At 33.5% G+C, this 23,041-nt stretch overlaps 1 protein-coding gene across 2 annotated transcripts in view; it reads right to left on the bottom strand.

Annotated features, from left to right (window-relative positions):
* LOC140434330 (ATP-binding cassette sub-family B member 10, mitochondrial) overlaps nt 1–16,859 on the bottom strand; it is a 35,088-nt gene extending 18,229 nt beyond the window's left edge. Inside the window, exons 1-2 of one of the 2 annotated variants that reach the window (XM_072522498.1) lie at nt 14,382–16,859; nt 1,555–1,871 (exon numbers count right to left, since the gene is read on the bottom strand). In XM_072522498.1, the coding sequence (XP_072378599.1) occupies nt 14,482–16,482 (2,001 nt within the window). In that variant the 5' untranslated portion in view covers nt 16,483–16,859 and the 3' untranslated portion in view covers nt 1,555–1,871; nt 14,382–14,481. Of the gene's footprint in view, nt 1–1,554; nt 1,872–14,381 lie in introns of those variants that run through there. The other variant, XM_072522499.1, reaches the window with a different exon arrangement.
* Between the last annotated feature and the right edge of the window lie 6,182 nt (nt 16,860–23,041).

Raw genomic sequence — 23,041 nt, 5'->3', positions numbered from 1 at the left:
CATGATCTTTTAGAGCATTTAGGTTAGTTGGTTTGTTAGCATAAACGCGGTTTTTTTAGGTAACCCCAGAGAAAAAAAATCAAGTTATGTCAAGTCAGGTGATCTTGTCAACCACTCAATCACACCTCTTCAACCAATCTATCTTGAAGTGAAAATTGTATCTAAACATTGCCTCAGATAATGTAGGGATGCACCATTTTGTTGAAAATATACGTCCATGTTTAGAACAAAACGGTTTACTTCAGGTATAATTTGATTTCGGAGAAGATAAAGATATTTGGCACCGGTCATCCTATCTTCCATAAAAAAAAACAACAATAGTTTTTTATCAAACCTGCCTAGACATTAACTTTTTCTGAATGTTTTTTATCAATATCCTTCATCAGTATGGATTATTCATCAATGATTACAACAAAATCTAAGAAATTGTTTTTTGTCCTAATTTTCTGTTATATGTCACCAAACTCCGATAAGGAAAGATATTTTTATATAAAATGGATTGTAGACATTCTGTAAATCTCATTTCTTGCCAGTTCACTTAAATTTCTTTATTATTCGCGATAGTATTACCTATAGGAGGAGTCGATGGGATTTAAGTCGTTGAAAACATGTCTTGCTTTGTCGTAGGTACGTTTTCAATCACCATATCCAACTAATATTAATACCTACTTGAATTCGTTCTTTTTCTCATACATTTGCCATTATAGCTAACTTATTTTTTTAGTTCTGTCTGTTTCATGTTCCGTGAACAAAACGTCAATTACCACCATAATTTTACTTATATTAAAAAATAGAAGTACATATATAAGAACCAAGTTACATTTTTTATACTCCAATACAATAACACAAAAGCTAACACTGGTCTCTTAGACCAAAAGCACTGATAACTCAAAACGTGTAAATGTCGATGTCTATGCGATTCTGAAAATATGTGTTTTAGCCTTGTACCAAGAAAGATAAACGTGTCGGTGCGCAAGTTCTTAAAATATAGCCGACAATTATTATCAACGGTCTCACAGACCGGCTGTTAGCTACGGAAGGTTAATTAGAAATAACACCTTGTTGTCAAACTTTTTAGCAACTCTATATACGTTTATTCTATACTCATAGATATTTAATATAAAAATACAAATTCTAACATTACTACCAAAGTATTAATTATGTAATTTAAACAATTATATTTTTATATGATTATTTTAATAAAATTAAACAAATCCATTTTTTCAGTTAGTCTATTTATACCTTTGTGTTATGTCACATTCCATCGAGTTCATTTCACTTTACAGGTTAGTAGGGCAGATCCTAACCTGGCTGGTTACAAGCACTTAAACTAAGAATTCTGAGAAATATCGGTGAAATCATAACTCCGATTTACAAGGGTCGTTTCTAAGAAAAAATGCGTACCTTATCATAAAATAGTCTGTTCAGTTTTTGTTTTTGTTAATTAACTTTGACTGCTTACCTTTGTTTTTTTTTACTAAACGTTTTATTTCAATTAAATTTTGCAACCTTTACGTAGTGGTAATATTAGGTACTTTAAATAAAATTGGTCGATCATCCATATATAAAAATTTATTGTATTTTAGTCACATTTATTTAATATTGTGTTAGATCTATGTAACATACCAACACTTTCGCTCACCAAGGCTTCTCAATAATGGATACATACAATTTATTTGGATCCCTTTTAGACTTCGTATTGTATCAGAGGTCACATCACCAATGTAATATATTTGAGCTGTTATATTTCGGAATATCTATGTATTCGTAAATTTTAGTATCTAATTATGTTAATTTCTTTCATCATTATTTATAAATTCATGAATATGTTACACACGATTTGGAAATGTGCGATAGTAGGGGAAGGTGTCCTAAAATGTCATACTTTTTATTTGAAACTTGTTTTGCAAATACTATTCAAAATATTGACTGAAAAAAATGTAACACATTCTTTTAAATACGTTTTATTCATATACTTCGAAAACATCTCATCTCTATAAAAAACTTATCTATCTATCTATACAAGGATTTTTACGGCTGTCGCCGCCTTCCTTCTTTCTGCCAACGTCTCCAGTCCTTTCGTCCTTTCTGTTCTGCCATTCTCCATCTCTAAGGTCTCGTCTTTCCATGGCCTCGTCCACTTCATCCCTCCATGATCTTCGGGGTCTACCTCTTTTCCTCCTTCCTATTGTGCTTTAATCCGAAATCTTTGCTATCCACCTTCTATGATCTGTTCTTCTCACATGCCCATACCAAATTAAACGTTTTTCTTCGATGTAGCTGAGTATATCTTGTTCTACTGCCATTCTTCGTTTTATCTCCTCATTTCTGATGCAATCCATTTTTGTCACTCTGCAGCTTCTTCTCATGAACTCGATTTCAGTTGCTGTGATTTTGGACCTGTTTCGTTTATTTATTACCCAATTCTCTGCTCCATAGGTCATTATACTACGTACCAAGGTGTTATAAATTATCTTCTTTGTATTTCTGGTAATCTGTCTATCCCACAGTACCCCGTTCATTTGTTTAATACATGTTCTTGTCTGTGTTAATCTGCTGGTTATCTCTTGCTCGGTGGTTCCATTTTTTGAGAGTATGAATCCTAAATATTTGAATTTGTCAGTGCCGTTAATTTCCCTATTATCGTCCATTTCCAAGTTTCTCACTGGTTCTTGCTCTGTTGTTAAATATTCGGTCTTTTCTAGATTTATTTCCAGTCCATTTTTTGCGTATTCCTTTTCTAATTTTCGGAGCATATAGCACAGATCTTCATCTTGAGCCGTTAACACTTGGTCATCTGCAAAGCTTGATGTGTACAAGAAGTTGTCCCGGATTGGTATTCCCATCCCTTCACATTTCCTTTTCCATGGTTTTAATATTTGTTCGAGGAATATCTTGAACAGTGTCGGAGATGTAGAGCATCCCTGCATTAAGCCTTTTGTGGTCTTAAATTCGTTTGAGTATTTATTGCCGGTTTTAACTCTTACCTTGTTGTTATTGTAAAGGTTTTTTACGGCTTCTATTAACCTCTGAGTTATGAAAAAAACTCTAAAAAACTTATGAAAAAGTGTTTTTTAAAAAACCTTACATTCTGTCATTTTACAAACTTCTATCATGTAAAACGACACAGTCATGGGGGTGTAAAATGGCATATATGCTCACAACAAATGGTAAAACTGGTAACAACATAGAAACATAAAAATATAGGTAGGTAAATTAACAAAACCAAAAATCAGTCTCGCCAAAGCTCACAAATAAACTTTTTTACTTTTGCAGACACCCCGGCACATTCACAATGTACCCAATTATTGCATTTTAGGCAACTAATCCAACACTCCTTGCACTGCGAATTTCTAAATAAATCTTTGCAGTAAAGATAATCCACATCATCCTCATCATCTTCGGCTGCAAGCAAATCTTCTTCACTTTCTGTTTGTGCAGTGGAACTTGACTTACTTACAATGTTCTTTTTAAATCGATGAACATTCCCATGTTTTTTCTTTTCTTCCTTCTGCTTGAGTTCTTCCAAATTAGGATTAGTTGTCAAAACTCCGAAGATTGTTTGTCCGACTTTTTTTCTAGTTGCACTTGCTACAGGCACTGGAGATATCTCGTGCAGTGTAATTCTTCTTTTATGGTATATTTTCTTTCGCATTGGTATCTTTCTGATCACCTCTGGTCTCATTTTCTTTATTGTGAGTGATCTTGCTCTTGTTGCGCCGTTTTTTTCCATAACACTGCTTTCTTCTATTTCTTTTCTGTCCGACTTTTCTGGTAGATTAGCTGGTTTAAAAACTCGTCTGGGAAAATCCTTGCGTAGCCTTCGTCTTGCGTCCTCATGTGCCTGTTAAATTCATGCCTATAAGCAGCTTTCAGCGGTCCATAAAAGGACACATCCAGAGGTTGTATTCTGTGATAACTGTGAGGTGGAATGGAAAGCACTGTGATGTGGTTTTCCTTACAAAAATTAAATGCTTGTAGAGAAATATGACTGCTGTGATTGTCCAGAATTAACAACACAGGGTATTCCCGGGGGGTTTAGCAAATGATGCGAAATGTTTGGACCAAGTGTCCAATAAGTCTTCATTTATCCAGTCATTTTTAGAGTTGGTGTATAATGCACCATTATATTTTTCTAATAAAGGCGTCATTCCCTGTCTGACAAAACTAAACATAGGTGTTATGAAGTTTCCGGCTGCACTCATTGCACACATTACTGTTGTGTTGCTTCCTCATTCACCGCTTGTTTGTCCTTTTTCGGCGAGCACTTTCCCTGGGTCTGTCACTCTGGTGATACCAGTTTCGTTAGGATTGTAAATGTTTTTTAAAATAAACTTATGCTTTTCTATTAAGTCGCAAAGTTTATCATAGAAATGGGTTATTTCTTCTTTGTTGAAAGCAGAAATTCCATTTTAGCTTGTCGCTGCAGCTTAGCGTATAGAAACTGAAGGATTGCGTTTCATAAAGGTGTGTACCTAATACAATCCAGCTGTTTTGCTGCTTTAATCAAAATTGTGTTTGATATTGTTGAGCTCAACATATTTACGCACAGGTTTACGCAAATCTGCAACATTAAGTCCATAATATAAAGAACCCAGCGACCTAACTTGTTCAGCAAGTTCAGTTTCTTGCTATTGGGTGAAAATGGGCTTGCGACCTAGTAATAAGTTGCTCATGTTTTCATTTTTTAGTCGATCTCTTAATGTGGTAAATGGTGTTACATTGTTTTGACGCTTTTCTTTTGGACAAACCTCCTTCAATAACAGCTTTAGCAAATTTAAGATCTGCGGTTCAACCCACTTTAGCGGTGGTCCTTTGACGATTTATTGGTATATCTACAACAATAATAAAATAGGTCACCAAGGAGTAATGGCGCTCAGATGAACTTTATAACCCCAAACGGTCGTTTCGTAATTAATATAAATTTATAAAAAAAACATACACAATTGTTAAAGCTTGATTGCATTATAAACAAATAAAATAGTTTTATTGTCAGAAAAGAAAAGTAAAATAAAAAGAAAAGTTTTGGACTTACCAGCAAAAAACATCTAATCAAAAATTAGATTAGCTCGGCCACGTACGAACAAATGCACTTCACGGTCGCATACAACGAGCTGACTATCCGTTTCTATCACTGTCTGTTAGAGGTCCCCTATCCTCGTGCTTCACGCGACGTGGCGTGCTGCTATTTCACATTTTAAAATAGTTACAGAGGTGAGCGTTATTATCCAGTGAGCGATATTACCCCTCCTTACCCTAACACAATTATATTATCTAGAAAACAAAAAGTTCCAAACATTAATGGAGACTTAATATGGTTCACTGATGGATCTAAAACTAGTTATGGTACTAGATCAGTAGTCTTTGGGCAAGCATGTAATGTAATGTAAACTTTTTGCTTTGGTAGCCTGCATTGATGGAATCATGGATGGAGACCTCAAAGCAAAGCGAACCAACATTTATATAGATAGACAAGCGGCTATTCTGCTCGTAACGAACCCGTTCACCAAGTCAAAACTGGTAGCCCAGTCTGGTTAAAAAAAAAGGTGGAAAAATGTTTCGCAGATATCTGAAGCTTTTAAGACATAGGTGGGGGATACTAGATGATGAATAGATGAAAAGATACTCCTAGTTTTACCTTGCGTTTTTTTAAGCAATAATTTATGGTCACAATTTGATTTTTTGTCTATAAATTTTTTCCCTTATATTTTAAATAAACAGTATTTATGTCATTTTTTTATGTCAAGAATATCTTTATTTTCTCGTTTTTTTAATTAAAATTGATAAATAATTTACAGAGATATTTGCAAAAAAGCAGTTTTTTTGCACTAATTTATAAATTTTATTAATTTTTTTATTAACAAAATAAAATGGTATTAATACATTTAAACATCAAGGAATTACCATCTTTTAGATTTGTGCGAAATTTCCCCCCGATCAGTCAAATATTTTATAAGTTATTTAATTTGTTTATCCCTGAGGCTAATTATTTAAACTATTGAGCTTGCCCTATGCATGATGCTAGACACATTCAGCAAATTTCATAGGTTTTTTTAAGACTTGGACTATCTCAGAAGTTAAATGCATATTGAGTTTTCATCGAAATTATTTACAAAATAAACGTTTGAAAAAGGGGTATGTTTTTACTTATAAACAATTGTAATAACTTCTATATTTTTCAAGCTACAGATTTGTACGTACAACCATTGGATAGCTGGTAAAAAAGCTCACATTAAAAAATAAAAAACCTTCTATGACCAATAGGAACGAAGTTAGTGACTATTTTTAAAAAAATCATATCTCCATTGTTTATAAACATTAAGAAGTAAAATTTGCACAAATTTTGAATGAAAATCTAAACTTTATATTGAAACTTATAGCTATAAAATTTATCTAATTTTTCGAAAGGACGGTACTTTCGAAAGATCGACATAGGAAAGTGGAGAGGATATCTGTTTCAGCTCCGTTTTTTTTTCGGCATCGGAACTTCAAATTGCAACACGTAGGAAAAATTTACATTATCTCGGCTTCCTTTGCAGCTGCAAGCCTCTTTTTTTTATTCTGGGGTAGCTTGTCGAAATATGAATAACTACATAGTTTGGACACACTACACTGGCCGGAAAATATGGGAAAACTCGGAAACATTGAGTCCATTTGAAATTCACCCTAAATACTTACTTTTTTTTAATTTGCTCGAATAGTCTGTCGCAGTATTAATACTGATGACATAATTTTCACCCCCCATAAATCTCGGAAAATCCCGGAAAATCAACATATGTTTTTTCATTTTATATCAATGATGTAATAATACTTATATATTTTATAAATTAAATTTCAGGTAATTTTTTACACATTATATTATTATATTCCTTATATTAATTATAATTGTTAGTATTTTTATAATTAACAATATTGATTTTTATTCTATTTTTCTTACAAATATGATATACAATATTAATCAAATCTGCCTTACTTCTTTGATAAAATAAGTCGATTTTTTCATCACTTGCCTTATTAAATTTTGCTATGTTTATTGAACTTTACTTTTTTTATTTTCTTTACATACATTGGTTTAAAAGTTAAAATTTGGTTCATTTATTCGACTTTACTGTCAGGTCTAAACCTTTTTGTTGCAGGTTGTTTGTCTTCACTTATTAAGTCAGTCTTTCCATACATTAACATATTAATGGGCGATCTTAATGCCAAGGTGGGTCAAGGTAAGGTAGGAGAACAAGTAGGAAAATATGGGCTTGGAAACAGAACTGACAGAGGAGATAGATTGATTCAATTTTGCCAAAGTGAAGACTTCGTAATAACAAATACCTTTTTCAAATTACCTCCTCGACGGCTATATACATGGACATCTCCACAACATACCAAAGAAAAAATAGTGAGAAATCAAATAGACTACATTATGATAGCAAGGAGGTATCATAATGCTGTTAAATGTACTAAGACGTACCCAGGAGCTGATATAGGCTCAGATCATAACCCGGTAGTTACTGTGATAGAGGCGAGACCAAAAAAGATTAGAAGACCACACAGAAAGTCACTAGATTTAAATAAACTTAGAAACTTAGAAACAAAAATATACGACAAGAAACAGGAGAAGAAATAAATGAAAACCTCCGTTCAGTGCAGCAAAAAATTAACGATACAAACAACGTTAACCAAAAATTAAAGTACCTACATAAATACAGCTATACAAACAGCAGGAAAGAAACATCTTACAAAAACAACAACAAAGAATAAGGGGTGGATGACACAAGATATACTAGACTTGATGGAACAAAGAAGAAAGATGAAGAATTACCCAGACAAATACAAAGAAATAAATAAACACATAAAAAAGAGAATAAAAGAAGCCAAAGAGGAGTGGATTAAAGAACAATGTGAAGAAATGGAAACCTATGAGAAAAAGTACGATGCGTTCAATATGCACAAAAAAGTAAAAGAGATAACAGAAAGCATAAAGAAATGCCAAATAGGTAAACTTAAAGACAAAGATGGAAATCTTATTGTAGATCTAGACAATAAAATAAAAAGATGGACAGAATACCTAAATGAATTATTTGAAGACGATATAAACAACTTAACTCAGATAATCAATGCAACTGGGCCAGACATATTGAAAGAAGAAGTGGAATACGCAATAAGAAACGCTAAAAATGGAAAAGCAAATGGACCTGATGAAATTCCTACAGAACTGTTGAAGCTTTTGAATGATAAATCCGTAACCATAATATTAAATTTTGCAGCGAGGAGCTAAAACAGTTTCCCCTCCACTTTCCTATGTCGATCTTTCGAAAGTAACTTCGTTTCGAAAGGTTTTAAGTTTCGAAAAATTGGATGAATTTTATAGCTATAAAATTCAATATAAAGTTTAGATTTTCATTCAAAATTTGTGCTAATTTTACTTCTTAATGTTTATAAACAATGGAGATATAATTAACAAAAAAATTGTCGCTAACTTCGTTCCTATTGTTCATAGGTTTATTTTTTTTGTTAAATATGAGTTTTTTACCAGCTATCTAATGGTTGTACGCACAAGTCTGTAGCTTGAAAAATATAGAAGTTATTACAATTGTTTATAAGTAAAAAACATACCCCTTTTTCAAACGTTTATTTTGTAAATAATTTCGATGAAAACTCGATATTCATTTAACTTCTGAGATAGTATAAGTCTTAAAGAATCCTATGAAATTTGTTAAATGTGTCTAGCATCATTCATAGGGCAAGACCAATGGTTTAAATAATTAGTTTCAGGGATAAACAAATTGAATAACTTTTAAACTATTTGACCGATCGGGGTGAAATTTCGCACAAATTTAAAGGACGGTAATTCCTCAACGTTGAAATGTATTAATAACATTTTATTTTGTTAATAAAAAAATTAATTAAATTTATAAATTAGTGCAAAAAAACTGCTTTTTTGCAAATATCTCCGTAAATTATTTATCAATTTTAATTGAAAAAACGGGAAAATAAAGATATTCTTGATATAAAAAAATGGTATAAATATTGTTTATTTAAATTATAAGGGAAAAAACTTATAGATAAAAAATCAAATTCTGACCATAAATTATTGTTTAAAAAAAACGCAAGGTAAAAATAGGAGTATCTTTTTATCTATTCGTCATCTAGTAACCCCCACCTATGTCTTAAAAGCTTCAGATATCTGCGAAACATTTTGCCGTGAAATCGATGATTTTTGTATAACCAGACTGGGCTATGGTGAGGAACTGCAAAGCTGCTGCCTAGCAAAAGACAATAAAGTGTCTTTAATATGGTACCAGGTCATGAGGGGGTGCATAGGTATGAACGAGCAGATTTACTGGCAAAACAAGGCAGGAGAGAAACTTTTGTACGTCCAGAATCATTATGTGGCATCACCAAAGATGTTACAAGAAACGATGTAATAAGGAATAAGGAATCATAAAAAATGGAGAGCCACTCAAGCGCAAATCCAGACTATAAAAACAAATAATATAATCAAGAATATTGATAAAAACTCTCGGACAATTTGATGAAACGAAAGATTATATCAAGTCACCGAAATGGTGACTTGATATATGCCAATACAATGTGCTAACTGATTTGAAATATGAATTAACTAGGTAATCACCTGAGAATTCACGTTTCGTTGAGGCCACAGGACTTACTGGAGTTTATTGGAAAGAAACAGGGTGAGGTACAAAGGTCTTATGACTAAGTACCAGACATAAACCTGTATCGACTGAAGTAAAAAAGAAGAAATGGTTCGAAGAGTACAGACAACCACCAACATGTGCAGCTAAACGACACGCATAAGAAATTCCTTAGACATTCGACAATATTGCTGTGTCAATATAAATAAATACATTTATATTCCGTGTATGTAAGATACAGAAAACAATAAATGGTTGTTAAACTGTTATGAATGTTGTAATTTTGAAGATAATAATCATGTATATAAGCTTTACAAAATTTCCCTATCATTAATTATTTACATAGATAAAACTGTAAAAAGTTAAAAAAAAGGCAAAAACAAATATTGCTCGATAGACTAAGTAATAAATACTTAAAAAATGTATCAATTCTACCAAGACCGAATGATGTTAGTCAACTTTCAACTACACAAAGCTGATTCGATCTCGAAAATGAATCTTTATACAATTGAAGTTGTAGATAGTAACAACTTTAACCTACAGGTCCAAGACTTTATTGCTAGTTGCTAAGTTATCTGGTTCAGTTTTTATTATTCAAAAAATTTGAGACAAAAATTGATAGCATCATAGAAAGAACAGGAAAAATAGAAGATGTGGAGTTATAATAGTACATTTTCACTTTTTTTCATATCTCTAACACTATCGGTCCACTTTTTTACTTTAAGGCATTTCAGACAATCTGCTGCTGGATATTCTGTTTTCGTTTTTCAATTATGGCCTATCCATCTTATCCTTTGCTCTCTAATATAACTTGTAATTTTGGGTTTTAGGATGTTATATAATTCACCATTAATCCTTCTATTCCAAACATTCAACTAGATACAAATTATACATCTAAAGACTTTCCCTCTATTTCTACCGCCATAAATTCTTGTAGGTAACATTTTACACTATCATATATCAAATCTTTAGACTCCCTTGAAATTATATTTGACCTTAGTGTCTTCATGACTATACTTGTTTTATTTCGTCTTTAGTTTATCAGTCATTTATAGCTTTAATACTTAGAATTTTTTCTATTTTAAGTTTCGCCCATCATTGCCCTCTTTCTTACTCAAAATATTTATCTCGTTTTAACAATCCCTACTTTTATAAATGATGTTTCTGCTTCATCTTCTTTTACCATTTATTTTGCTTTATTGCATTTGTTTTACATTCTCTTTAATATCTTCTAATACGATAACCCCACATAAAAATTGCTTCTCCAATCTTTTCTCACCTTTAATCTACTACAATAATTGCTCTCCCAAGTTTTTCCTCATCCGTCATTTGTCACATATTACATATTTGATTCATTTTAAAATACTTTTATTTCATACATCATACAAGAAACAGTGAGAGAAATAAAAGAACAACACCTGAAGAAAGATACAGAGAAACGGAAATCGTGGATGACCGATGAAATAATTGAACTTATGGATCAGAGAAAGAAAAACAGAGAAAATCTCCACGAATATAAGAAAATACATACCAACAAAAAACAGAACAATGTCAAGAAATAGAGGAGTATCAGAGTCGATATGATAACTTCAATGGTCGTCGAAAGGTGAAGGAAATAGCTGGAAAGTTCCGAAAACGCAACAGCGGAAAAATAACAGATGATGAAGGCAATCTTGCCATAACCAAAGAAGATAAAAAGAAAGTATGGTAAGAATACTTGGAGAAACTTTTCCATGACCTTAGAACAATACAAGAGCTCACCATTGAAAAAAATTCAGGTCCCGAAATCCTACCAGAAGAAATAACGGCAGCCGTCAGACAAATGAAGGATGGAACGGCACCGGGACTTGATGAAATTCCTGAAGCTATTAGATGCAGAACAAATAAAAATAATAACTGAAATATTTAATGAAATATACAAGGCAGGAAAAATACCAGTAGAGTGGCTCAAATCGGAGTTCGTATCATTGCCCAAAAAATCAGGAGCAAAAGTTTGTGAAGACTATACGACCATAAGCCTAATGAGCCATCTGCTGAAGCTGTTTTTAGAAGTCCTCCACAAAAGAATCTACCGGAAATGCGAGGAACAAATTGCGCCCAATCAGTTTGAATTTGTGAACGCCGTTGGTACGAGGGAAGCTTTATTTAGCGTGCAGGTATTGTTTCAGAAATGTAGAGATGTCAGCTGTAATGTTTTTGCATGCCTGATTGACTACAAGAAGGCTTTCGATAAAATCAGGCATGAACAAATGATGGAAGTGCTGAAGAGGACAGGGATTGATGCATGAGACTTAAAAATAATAGCTAACCTGTATTGGAATCATCGAGCAAAAAGACAAAAGAGGGAATCTAATCGTTATGAAAAGGCGACCAAAAAAGTGGCCTCTGATGGCGGACATATCCGGAAATGCGAATGCGCCAAATTTAAATTTTCCGACACTTATTAACAGTAGCTATAAAATAGTTTTCAGAATGTGTCTTAGACGAGAAAATTTTAATTAAATATTAACGATATCAGTCTAAAATGTGAAACAATTGTTAAAAAACTTCAATATAAATAAGATTTCATGTGACAGTTGGGACAAATAATAACATAACCCAACTAAATTTGATTTCTTAAACAAGGAAAGACTCTCTTTCCTTGTTTAATTTGGCCTCTCAAGATGGCACTTCCTGTCTAACAATATTTTTGCCCCCACTACCTTTACATTCCCTCTTTTGTCTTTTTGCTCGATGATTGGAATCAATCAGCGGTACTCCGAATAGATGGAGAATATACAGATCAGGTCAAAATCTTAAGGTGGGTGAGACAGGGGTGCATAATTTCACCACTGATATTCAATATGTACTCGGAGCACATTTTTGAAGAGGCTCTAAAAGATATTGATGAAGGCATCTCAATAAATGGAGTCAAGCTCAATAACCTGCGGTATGCAGATGACACAATAGTGTTTTCCAATACCATAGAAGGGCTACAAAACTTAATGAACAAAATATCGGAAACAAGTAGAACATATGGACTGAATATAAACACCAGCAAAACCAAGCTAATGATCATCAGCAAGGAGAAAATATCCGGAGCAAATCTGTATGTGAACCAAATGAGAATTGAACGTGTCTCACAGTACAACTACTTGGGAACTATAATCAGTGAGTCATGGGACAATACCCAAGAGATTAAATGTCGCATCAGAAAGGCAAAAAGTGCATTCTTGACTATGAGCTCTGTGTTCAAGAGCCATGACGTCACCCTAGAAACAAAAATAAGGCTCCTTAAATGTTTACGTGTACTCAGTGCTTCTGTACGGAGTAGAAACTTAGACATTGAAGGCGGAAACTGTATTGGTCGCATTGCTCCTGTAGTGATCCTTTCCCAAGTTACATGTTCCTTTTCTAACTTGGCTGCACCGTACTAAAGACGACCAATAGTCAGAAATACATATATACAGTTGCCTTCCATCAATATACCTTTTTTAGTTTTCTGTTTTGCGAGACATGCATTGCATTAGATATTTAATATTGTAGCTAACAGTATTTAATATATATCATGGCTGAATGGATAACACAATCCAAAGTCAATAAAAAAGAAAAAAAAACAATTTAAAAAACTATGTGACTTGCAGTAAACATCCAGAAAACAAAATATATAAGAGGACAAGAAATTCCTCAAAGACAGATGCAAAATTTAATTACAGATGGACAATACATCAAATTTGTTCAATAATTTGTATATCTTGGGTCCTCTCTTTGATGCAATAAAATGATATGAGCAACAAGATGTTACATTATGCTATTAAAAAACTAAAATCACGAAATCTCTTGAGATATAAAAAAGTTAAAAAAGATAAAACTCTGACGAGATAGATGTTAACATATTATGCTTTGGATACTTACTTTATGAATAAAAAGTCCCAAGAACAATATATGAAGCCATCAATAATAATAGATGAAGGAGGATACATTTTAATTTTGAGTTATACCAAATATACAGAGACCCAAATTCATAAAAACAGTCAAAATCAATAGATTGAGATGGGTGGTGCATGGCTTAAGGATAAAATATGAAGGTTTAGTCCAAAAATAGATGTTTGAAAAACCTGTGAGACAGGGACAATGCAGAATACGAAAAAAATGGTTGGTGGATGATGTGGAAACAGATTTACAGGTACTGTTAGTTTTCATGGAAGTATTTCCAAATATATTTTCCAATGTTGTATACAATTTCTTATTCCTCCTTATTTTTATATTTTAAATATTGTATTTTGTATATTAAAATTATATTCCTCTTATTCATAAACACCACACATTACTAGAAATCGCTTTCAAAATCAACGTTAACTTTGTCTATTTTTCCTTTACCATAAAACCAACAAATTCTAAAATATCAATTTTATATCTCTATAATTCTTCAAACAAATGCCAAATGTAAAAGCTAATACGATGTAAATGGCTTATATAACTCAAGGATGAGGAAAAAACTACTTTTTTAGGATGAGGAACACAAAAACAAATGAGGATAGAAGAATATAAGCACTAAAAATAATACAACAGATAAAATTTTATAGCTGACCAACTTGTGAAATAGTGAAAGGAATCTATCAAACCTTCTGATCTGCTAAACTTATATGATAATAAAAGTATGTGAAAAAGAAAGACAGAACCTGAAGTCAAATATTCATTTCTATATATTTACTTAATGTCATGTGATAAAAAGAGAAATAAAATACTACTTACTTTTTAACGTGTATATTTGAAAACAAACGTAAAGTTATCAACAACTGTATATAAAATTTTTAAGGAGAATATATACTTCTACCATTTCCATGATTAAAAATCAGTCATCCAGTAATTGCGAAAAAGTCTGATGTTGCACCAACTCTCTAAAAGGCCCATTATTTTGTAGTAACTGCTCATACTTTCCTTGTTCTACAATTTGTCCATTTTGTAGAACGGCAATAATATCGGCATTCTGAATAGTAGATAATCTATGGGCTATGGTTAAAACTGTTCTGCCTTTCATAACTCTATCTAAAGCTTCCTGTACATAATGCTCAGACTGTGCATCCAGTGCACTAGTGGCTTCATCCAACAGTAGTATCTTTGGATTTTTGATAAGAGCTCTAGCTATAGCTACTCTTTGTTTTTGGCCTCCACTAAGCATAACCCCCCTCTCTCCTACAACTGTTTCAAAACCTTCAGGTAGTTGTTGAACAAATTCATAAACATTAGCTTCTTTACAAATTCTTATAAATTCATCCTCATTGATTTTCTGAGGATCATCTGCTCCATACAGTATATTTTCTTTTATTGAACAAGAAAATAATATGGGTTCTTGGCTAACAGTACCAATGTGTTTCTTAATCCATGCAGGATCTAACACCTTAACATCCTGGTTATCTATGTACACTGCACCATCTATAGGATCATACAGTCTCAATAAAAGAGCAGCTAAAGTACTCTTGCCCGAACCACTAGGACCAACAACAGCTACAGTTTTGCCTGGTTGGACATCCAAAACTAAACTTTTAAAAATTTCAATGTCACTTCTTGAAGGATAACAGAATTTAATGTTTTTGAACTCAATATGACCCTGAACATCTTCAATTGGAATTAAACCACCTTGGGTAGGAATAGTGGGTTTTCTGTCAATTATTTCCCAAATTCTGGTGGCTGCTCCTAAAGATTTGTTTAGTTCTGAATAAAAACTGGATAATCCACCAACAGAAATACCAATGTATGCGGCATATAGTAGAAATGATGAGAGATTACCTACTGTTATGGTATTTGAAGATACCATCACTCCCCCATAATACAAAACTGATATTATTATAATATGACCACTAAATCCTGTCATGCCATAGAATAAAGCTCTTGCTTTTGCTTCTTTGTAACAATACTTAAGAACATTTTCAATTGAAATATTGTAACTAGTTAGTTCTCTAGGTTCTTGTGCAAATGATTTCACTGTTCTTATATTTGCAATTCTTTCCTCTGCCACCTTCGTAGAATCTGCTAAAGAATCTTGAACTTTCCTTGAAATAGTTCTCACAAATCTACCATAAACCACAGCAACAACTGCTACTGGAGGTACTATTGCTAAACCAACCAATGCCAACTGTGGAGACATGTACAACATCATGCCTGTACCAGCAAATACCATGACTAAAGATCTTAATCCATCAGATATATTCTGGGATAGAGCAGATCCTACTATTTGTGTGTCTGCTGACAGTCTGTTCACTAGTTCACCTGTAGGTCTTTTATCAAACCAACCTTGTTCTTGTTTTAATATTGCACCAAAAACTTGCCTTCTTAAAGCATTTGTCATTCTATAACCTGCTGTGGACATTAAGTAAACTCTGGCATAATTACAAACAGCTCCCAACACAAATACACCTAGCAATATACCACAAACTTGATTTAACCTTGCTTTTGCTGCATCTGTGTCTCCATTACCCACATAAATAATGTCTAATATTTTTCCTAAACTATATGGGATTGACATTGTTACTGTACTAGAAACTACAAGGAAACCTATCCCTGTAGTTAACTTCCATTTTTCAGGTTTGGCAAGGGAAAACAATCTCTTTAGTTCAGATTTATTTAATCTAGGTTCTTGTTTTTCTTTTACTTCTTTGTTTCTTTTAAAAATTCTACTGAAAAATCCTCTTGAGGCACCTTTGGTTGTTTCCGGAATTTCTACTGAAATATATGTTTTATTTTGACTTATTTTCTGAGACATGTTACTAAAGTATCTCCTACTATTAATCAATTTAAACAGCCTGAGCGTATTTGTTAAATTGTGACTACTGACTATCACTGAATAGGCATTCATTCTTCTCTGGTTTTTGGCAGTAATCCTATTAATAAATTATCTCATATATATATATATATTTACACATTGGTTTTCAGTGACTATCACATATTTTATCATTGTTAACTAAACAATAGGATGTGATACATTGACCGCCAGAAATGAGGTTACCAAAATTAGGGAAACATTAAATATTATCATGTCAATTATTTGTTACATTCAACATTAGCGTAGAGTAGCGATTATGCGATTACATCCGATCTGGCCACCTGGTGAGGAACGAACTCTGAACGTCTGAACGAGTTAATATGCATATCATAATTATTAACATTACGTCACATGATTTATTACTATTTATGAGTTATGACCTTAGACACCCACCTGGAACCTGGACAATGCAAACATTTTTAACATTCGGTTCCGATGAAGATAGCTTCAACTTCAAATGAGTTTGACATGACATGGTATTCATTGTACCATGGACAGAACGAACTATTGGTGTTTGGCAGTGTTGAAATTTACATTACAGATGTAAATAATTTTGCAATCAAAAGCAATAAGATATATAAAAATTATTAATTTAGAATTACCAAAAAAAAGTAAATACATAGTTTTAAAATATTTTTAAAAAGTAAATAGTAAAATGTCAGTATAAATAATAAAGTTAAAAAGACATGTTGCAATCTGGCAACTGGTGGTTTGAGAGTTCTGACATTATTGCCAAATCTATCCGCTAACCTATCAAAGGACAATTATTGCCAAAAAAAAAATTAATTCATTCGTGTTTTATATAAATCATAAAATTGCAGAATCCACAAAATAATATAATGAAAATGTACTTTTTAAAAGCTTTCCCTCTTTGTATTTGAAGCACATAACATATACAAAAGGGTGAGTTTACCGAAAGTACAAGCTGAATATAGCCGCAAAAGTCAAAAATATTTCGGTTTGGCTTGGCTCTTGGCTTGGCACTACTTGGCAGTGTTGGCATCTGTGGTGTTGGCCTGCCTTTGTAATGCATAAGTTGTATGCTTCAAATACAAAGAGATAAAGCTTTTAAAGGTACATTTTGATTATACTATTTCATGAATTCTGCAATTTTTAATTTATATCAAGCAATAACGAGTAGATATTTGTCTCTTTCGAGATTAATTGCAAACATCTTTTGTAATCTAGCAACTGCTGATTTGACGATTGCCAAATCTATCCCCTAATCTATCAAAGGGTAATAATTACTAAAAAAATTTCTAGTAATTAACTGCAATTAATCTCCAAAGAAATAAATATTTACTCATTGTTGTTTTATATAAACCAAAAATTGCAGAATTCATAACATAATATAAACAATATGTACTTTTCTAACGCTTTATATTTTTATATTTGAAGTATACAGCATCTACATTATAAAAACATGCCAACACTGCTATACCGAAATTTTTTGTTCCATGTTTGACATTTACGGCTATCAGCTTGTACTTTCGGTAAACTCAACCTACAAAAGACATGGCAACACTGCTAACGCAATATTTCGTTTTGTGAAACTTAATTGACAGCTAATTTGATGCTATCTTCATCGGGACCAAATGTGAAAAATGTCCAACAATCGTATTTTATTGACAACGTTTGATGTTGAAAAGAATTTCTATAATAAGATATTTATATTATATTGATAAGATTATTTATCCTCTAATTTTTATCGAAAAATTTTAAATTTTCTTATGCTTTCTTCCACAAGCATTTTTTTAAATAGTTTCAGATATAAAAAATTGCCTTGAATTTCAGTATAGCTAACTATGAAAAGTTGAATTCCCTTGTTTTTCCTTTTAATTTTTATTTCCTATATTAAATTTTTCAAACCAATCCCTCAAGTTCATGATATTCTTTATCTTCCCACATTTCACTTTAATTGAATTTTGTCTTGCATAATAAGTAGCAATAATGAGTATTTTTGCCCTCGCATCACATGTCCTAAGTACTCAAGGTTTCTTCTCTTGAACACAGAATACACCAACTCTTAACAGTCATTATTTCCGCTCTATTTCCTATTCTTCTAGTTACTTCTTCGTTTGACATTCTTTGAGTCCATGATATTCTTAGGATTCTTCTATAACACCAAAATTCAAAGGTAGCCCACCACTGACGTACACGTTTGTTATTTTTTAATAATACTACTCCTATCCTGCTGACCGTTTATCAGTAATTCCAATTATTTCACTAATGTCTTTATCTAGTAGGTATATAAACATATTTATAAGTTCTTTGGTTCTAAATTTGATATCTTCTTTACCTTTGCTTGGAAAATTGTATAACCTCTTTACCTAAGATCACTTACTATGCTTTCAGGATTGCATATATTTTTTGGTTTTTGCTTGATTGGACGGTCCTGTTTGTTTTTTTAACTATAAAATAAATAGTGTTGCTCTTGGCACATCTGAACTACAAGCCTGCAGTTTTCTTCATCTTTCACTTATAGGTATCTTCATATTTCCCTTGTTATTGATTTGATTTATTTATTTGTTTCACTTTATCATTTTATTTCGTTAGATGCTCTTGCCTAATTTTCCTTAATTTTTGCTGTACCAGGAGTACTTCACCGAGCGTTGATGGGTGATGCACTGTTTGAATCATAATTTGCTGCTACTGCATTTGCAAACCCATGTTATTTATATACATCCATATCTGCACTTAAGTTTAATTTTTATTGAAGTCATATGTTAAAAAAATCACCTAATTTAGGCGAAAATAGGTGCACTATTGACTGGCCTATAACACCTTAATGTAATGACATAGTTCAGAGGCCAGGGCTGTTTCGTTGCCGATCAATGTCCATGGAGTTTTAGAGTGTAATCTTATGTATTTTGATCCGCTGAATTCGAATTTCAAGCTTGCTTTTGCGTCGGAAATGACGGGAATTTGTTACAAACAATTTAATTGTTTAAATGATTATAATTCGTAAACTAACAAATATATATCATTAAAAAAACTACAAAATGATGTTTGATAAGACCTTGATCCAATAATTAGAACCCGAGAGATTGCAAAATTACAGCATTTAGGCGATTTTTCACTTGTAACTCAGCTGCATTTTGGGTAAAATAACTTTATCCTTTATATCCTTCGTAAGGATGTGGTGACGTTATGGTATATGGTATTTGACGAATTTTTGCTATCCATTCTTCTCTCTCCTGGGCACGGTGTGCTGCATCAGACAGAAAGTAACCGGTAGCGCACTTTATTTGGTCTGACCATCGGAGTGGCGATCTTCCTCGAGTTCTTTTAGCATCTACCTTGCCTTCAACCACCAACCTCTCCATGCTTCCATTCGTCTGGTAATGTGTCCAAAGTACCTCAATATATTTTGGTTGATGATTGTGGTAAGCCTAGTATTGATGTCGAGTTCTGTCAATATTGAGACATTTGTGCAATGTGATGTCCAGGGTATGCGCATCATTCTACGATATACGCACATTTCAAAGGCCATTATACGTCGTGAGTCGGACTTTTTAATGGTCCAAGTTTCTGACGCATAGGTAGCGATAGGAAAGATAAGCGCCCGTACTAGGCGCAGATTCGTGTTCCTGGTTATGTCCGCATCTTTCCAGATATGAGTAAGTTTGACCGTTGCCGATCTGGCCATTGTAAGGCGTCGACGTATCTCTTCTTCGCATCCACCATTGTTTGTGATAACAGAACCTAAGTAATTGAATCGGCTTACCACTTCAAACCCCGCTACGTTTCGTATTTCCGGCTGGTTATTTCTAATTCGATCGATTATCATTACCTTGGTCTTCTGTACATTAATTTTAAGTCAATATTCACGACTAATAGTATCTAGTCTGTTCATGATGTATTCAAGGTCATTTGTTGATGATGCTAGTACTAAAGTGTCGTCAGCATAGCGGAGATTGCTGATTTTTCGGCCTCCGACTGATATTCCTCCTTGCCATCCCTCGAATACAATGCGCATGATGTGTTCGCTGTAGATATATTGAATAACGTGGGAGAGAGTATATATGTTGTTGACTCTTACGTTTGCTGTGTTGTTGATATACAGTTGTTTCAGTAGGTATATTAGATGTTCAGGGGTACCGATTTCTCTCAGTATTTCCCACATTTTATGCCATTTTACATTATCGAACGCTTTCGAGTAGTCGACGAAGCACAAATATGTTTCTAGATTAAATTCTCTAGATTTTTCTATAATTTGTCTGAGATTGAGAATTTGTTCTCGTGTGCCTCTTCCAGGGACAAATCCACATTGTTCTTGTGGGATCTGTGGTAGAAGTATTGATTTTATTCTCTCGTTAATTATAGTTAGCAGAACTTTACTTGCGTGGGAGATCAGGGCTATAGTGCGGTAGTTATTACAGTCAGTTGGTGAGCCTTTCTTATAAATGGGTATGAAAGTGAGCTTACAGCAATCATCTGGCAATTGTCCTGTGTTCCGGATTTCATTACACAGTTTGAACATTACTTCAATTCCTATATCTCCCATTTCTTTAAGTGCTTCCGCCGTGATTCCGTCTTCTCCTTGAGACTTTCCAGTTTTTAATTTTTTTACTGCGGTTTCTATTTCCGATTTTAAAATATGTGGTTCCTTTTCGTCATTTATTTCTCCTGGATTCACGTCTTCATGGTCACTATGAAACAACATTTCACAATATTGTTTCCATGTCGCTGCTATGCTCTCTGGATTGGTGATGATCGTTTCCAAGTTATCTTTAATTATCTGCGTTTGTGGTTTGAACTCTTTAGTTAAGTATTTTACTTTGGCAAACAGTTCTCTAGATTCTTGATGGTAGGCGTGTTCTTGTAGTTGTTTGCATATTTCTTTAATATGATTATTTTTGTCTCTTCTACTTGATGATTTTAGGCGTCTGTTTACATTTGCTATCTTGTTTTCAGTTTCTGTTGGATTTGAAGCATTGTTTCTAATTTTTCTTCGTTCTTCTACTAGGTTCAGTATCTCATCAGTCATCCAGTGTTTGTCTTTCTTTGGGGTTTGTAATATTTATTGCGTCTATAATCCACGTCTTTGCATGTTCCCATGTTTGATTGGGATCGCCAGTAATGTTTGGTGTGTTACTATATCTTAGTGTTTCTTTGTATTTTCCAGGCTCTTTAGGTATATATTTAATTGTTTTATTTTTTTCGGTTTTTTACGAAATTTTATACGGAATTCGGATTGTAGCAGTTTATGGTCTGTTCCGCAATCAGCTGCTGGTTTTGTCTTTACGTCGACTACTGAACTTTTCCATCGTTTGCTGACAAGAATATAATCTATTTAATTTTTATATCTTCCCCCGGTGAAGTCCAAGTTGATAGTCTTCGCGGATGATGCTTAAACATGGTGTTCATGATACTAAGTTCAGTGTCGATGACAAATTGTAATAGCCTTTCTCCTCTCTCATTTCGTTCACCTATTCCAAACCCACCAACTGTTCCTTTCAGCAGATCTTCTGTTGTTGTTTTGCCTATTTTTGCGTTCCAGTCACCCAATATTATTATGACTGGTTCTTTTTTGGGTATATTAGCGATGTTACTGTTTAATAACTGGTATATCTCCTCCACTTCTTCAACTGTTCCATCACATGTTGGCATATACACTTGCAGTACATGGATCTTTGTTGGCTGTCCATCGAGAGTAATTTTAATTAGGCGGTCATTTATTAGAAGGTATTCATATACACATTTTGCCAGGTTCTTCTGTACCAGTATTGCTACGCTTTTTGGCCGGTTTTATTGGCTCCCGACATGAATATTTTATAGTAGTTGGATTCCCAATGACCCTGACCTTCCCAGTGGGTTTCTGAAACTCCACATATGTCTACTTTTTCTCTCATAAGCTTTCGTTCGAAGATATGTAGTTTTCCTGGTTCTAACAAACATCTAACGTTCCATGTGGCTATACGGTGTTTTGTACGTAGTTTTATTTTTGGGTTTCCAGTCACCAATTTCGCAGATGTAGCTTGGTTGCCCACATCCATCTGCCCGGTCGTCTATTTCAAACCCGTCGACCCGGACTCGACGTGGGGTCGGTTGCTTGCCGGATCGCATAGCACTCTGTTACTTTCATTTGTCATTTCATAACGTGCTCCGGAATATGTAATCAAGTGTTTTTCCGTTTGCCTGCTTGATCCTTATGCCGTTGACACATTGTTGGTTCATCCGCATTCGGAGCCGATTTCTCAACTACAGGGCAAAAGAGTGCCCTAAACACTTACTAACTTATCCGCCCGAAGCCGTTGGTCAGTAAGTGGGGGACTGCTTATACCGACAATCACTCGGTGAAATTTTCGCCATATCTGGCTACCCTCTTAGTTTAGCCTGCACACCAATGCAGTTGTCCGGGGTGTGGCACGTGCACGTACATATTTGTATTGTAAGATCCAAGACGAAGAATTCAAGGGCCTGTTCCATCTCTTCTTCTTCGTGGTCTGTAATTAATCAGTTTTTGACTAATCAGTCTTCGTTAATTCTTTCAATGTGTTCTTTATAGTTTTTAGGAAGTAAGCAAAAACCTGTAGTTTCTGAAACCTGATAATTTACACGAGTTCTGAGGAATAGAACCGTAAGTCGA

Source organism: Diabrotica undecimpunctata, chromosome 2 (assembly GCF_040954645.1).
Source record: "Diabrotica undecimpunctata isolate CICGRU chromosome 2, icDiaUnde3, whole genome shotgun sequence".
Taxonomy (NCBI): Eukaryota; Metazoa; Arthropoda; class Insecta; order Coleoptera; family Chrysomelidae; genus Diabrotica; species Diabrotica undecimpunctata.
Note: the sequence above shows the minus strand (reverse complement) of the source record. Positions and strands in the feature narration are given on the sequence as shown.